The 2,964-nt window shown below is 53.3% G+C and overlaps 1 protein-coding gene across 1 annotated transcript in view; it reads left to right on the top strand.

Moving 5' to 3' along the window:
- Positions 1-2,964, top strand: part of LOC104271632 (microtubule-actin cross-linking factor 1-like) — a gene marked incomplete at both ends in the record, with an annotated part of 20,147 nt that overhangs the window by 3,060 nt on the left and 14,123 nt on the right. The window contains 4 exons of the mRNA XM_009866354.1: positions 264-495; positions 1,211-1,437; positions 2,369-2,491; positions 2,598-2,699. Of these exons, the coding sequence (XP_009864656.1) occupies positions 264-495; positions 1,211-1,437; positions 2,369-2,491; positions 2,598-2,699 (684 nt within the window). The remainder of the gene's footprint in view (positions 1-263; positions 496-1,210; positions 1,438-2,368; positions 2,492-2,597; positions 2,700-2,964) is intronic.

Genomic DNA, 2,964 nt, shown 5'->3' with positions numbered 1-2,964 from the left:
CAAGAAGCGGCTGGAAAAATAACCTGCGTTGGTTAGGGTCGAATCCGGTGACAAAGTCGTTGCCGTGTTCGGTGCCTCCGTATGGTTTGAGCTGGTGCAGCCGGAGGAAAAGCAAGAGGCCGGCTTGGACGAGAGGCTGCAGGTTTAATTGCTGTTGCAGGCAACATTTGTCCTCTCCGAGAGGCTGCTGGGCTGTTGCAGGGAGCGACGCGGCGTTGCTTAACCCCGTCTCGCCCCGCCCTGACGGAATTGTTCTTCTCTAGTTCCATGACAAGATTGAGCCCATGCTGGAGACGCTGGAGAGCCTCTCGTCCCGCCTGCGCATGCCGCCCCTCATCCCCGCCGAGGTCGAGAAGATCCGGGAGTGCATCAGCGAGAACAAAAACGCCGCCGTGGAGCTGGAGAAGCTGCAGCCTTCCTTCGAGGCTCTGAAACGCCGCGGGGAAGAGCTGATCGGCCGATCGCAGGGAACGGACAAGGACCTGGCAGCAAAAGGTATCTGCGGGTGGATTGAACGGGAGATGGGGGCTCAGCCCCAGCTTCTCCTGCCCAGAGCACGGCTCCAGCGCTGCTGGGGAGGCTTCGATGTCCCAGGGATGTATTTTAGAGGGCCTCCTCGCTTTAGGAGGACGGGCGAGTCCTCTGGTGCCTGCTTCCATCTGGAGCAGCCAGGGTGGCATCAGCCAGAGGAGAAAGGACAATTTGTGGCTTCTCAGGCAGAGGTTTCAGCTCAGCCAAGCCCTCACCCTGAGCCGGTCCCTTGTGGCAACTGTTGGTGGCCCCGACGAAATGATTTGTTGGTGTCGATTCAGCATCTAATGGAGGGAAGGAACATCCCCAGCACAAAAAGACCCGTCAACACGATTGGCACTAATTGGCACCTTTCTTGGCAGCTCAACAGGCAGCTCATGGACTGAGTGAGCCTGGGCTTCACGCTAGAGGTGGCCAGAACAGAGGTTTTTTGGAGGAGAGTATGTGGGCAAATTTGTCCTGAGCCTCCCTGCACATAAATAAAGGCTTTATTTCTGCAAGCTGGGAGTTTCTCATGTCCCTCAGTATCTCTCAGAATGAATGCTCTGCTAGTCTTGGCCATCTTTAATGCCCATTTGAATATTCCCTTGGCTATTTCTAAGAGGATAGCATTTGCAAAACACTTTTGAGCTGTAAAAAAGTTTTCTTCTTCACTGGATGTTTTCATTCTTTTCCTCAGTAATCCAGGATAAGTTGGATCAGATGGTCTTCTTCTGGGAAGACATCAAAGCTCGGGCGGAGGAACGTGAAATGAAGTTCCTTGATGTCCTGGAGCTTGCAGAGAAGTTCTGGTATGACATGGCAGCCCTCCTGACTACCATCAAAGACACGCAGGACATCGTTCACGACCTGGAGAGCCCCGGCATTGACCCCTCCATCATCAAGCAGCAGGTGGAAGCGGCGGAGGTGAGGACCATGAGACTGTACCTCTGCCTGGAGCTTGTCTGCGCCCAGCTTGTGAGCTAAACTGGGACAGGTCTTAGATACGAGCATGGCCAGAAGTGGCTGTACAATAGTTTTGTAGGCAGTCGGTCGGATTATGGAATGTTATTTCCATTGCAATTTGAAACTGCACGGAAAAAACCAGAAATGTATTTTACATATCCCTCCCCACTGCCACCACCACCCCCTGTTCCAGACAGGGAAATGCTGCTTAAATCACTTTATCTGCTTCTGTTTTGGGAAGCTTACCAGGCGTGAGGTCAGAGTTGTGTGCCCACTTGTTTGGAGCAATGTGGAAGTTTACACGGTTCGGCTCCCAGGCTGAGGTGAAGGCATCTGAGCGCTGCCTGGCGTGGGAAGTGTCTGCTGAGATTTCGGTCAGACCAGGCAGAAGTGTAAGGCTGGATGGGCTTGGGTTTGTACACTGTCGGTTGTTTCAAATAAAGAGTGAAACCCACCTCAGATGGGGTTTGACTCAGACCTTGGGGAGCAGGGATGTTTCCTTACGCTCAGTCTGTCCTTGCTGCTTCCCTTTTACAACCATTCGCTCTCCAAATGAACTCTGGGATTTGCAAAATACTCCACAACCCTTGTGAGCGACACCTTCAGCCAGGCGGCTCAGGCACACGTCAGGCTCGACACAGATGTTCTCTTTTTAGTTCCCTCAACACCTGCACGCTGCAGCGTTGTCCCTGTGGGAGCAGAGCAGGCTGGGGACACGCTGGGGACATGCTGGTGAGCAGGAGGGCCATCTGCTCGCTGCGTAACCCCGTCCTGGGGTCTGGCGTCAGGCTGTTGGCCAGGGTGCAGGAAGGACTCTCCGTGCTTTAGCCCTCCTGTTCTTGGGGCAATTTTGGAAGGGTGTTTAATAATAAACATTTTCCTTCTGTCACAGACTATTAAAGAGGAGACGGACGGCTTGCACGAAGAGCTGGAGTTCATCCGACTCCTTGGAACTGATTTAATTTTTGCCTGTGGCGAAACTGAGAAACCAGAAGTGAAAAAGAGCATTGATGAGGTAGGAGAAACCAGCGGCCTCTCCTTCCGATAAAATCAGGTAGGAGCAAGTGGGAGCTCCAGGAGAGGAGCCTGACGGATTTTGTGGGCAATCTTGTGTTCCGCAGATGAACAACGCGTGGGAAAATCTAAACAAAACGTGGAAGGAGAGGCTTGAAAAGCTTGAAGAAGCCATGCAGTCGGCTGTGCAATACCAAGACACGCTTCAAGTAAGAGGCTGGCCTGTTTGCACGGAGTGGGTAGACCTTGGGAACAGCGAATCCTCTCCCTGCGGTCATACTGGGATTTGCACTAATGCAAAGCAGAAAACATCCCCTGGGCGAGTGTTTGCAGCCCCTGATAGAGCTTGAGCTCCACAAGCAGCTCCGAGGAAGCACAGATAGTTGGTTGCATTCATCTTCCCAATTTTCTGCATGCAGCAGCAGGCTGAGCCTGGCTGCCAGCGGGGCCCTGCGGGGGAAGACGGAGAGGGGA

Source organism: Apaloderma vittatum, unplaced genomic scaffold, assembly GCF_000703405.1.
Source record: "Apaloderma vittatum isolate BGI_N311 unplaced genomic scaffold, ASM70340v1 scaffold24923, whole genome shotgun sequence".
NCBI lineage: Eukaryota > Metazoa > Chordata > Aves > Trogoniformes > Trogonidae > Apaloderma > Apaloderma vittatum.
The sequence above is the reverse complement of the archived record's forward strand: the minus strand, read 5'-3'. Positions and strand labels throughout refer to the sequence as shown.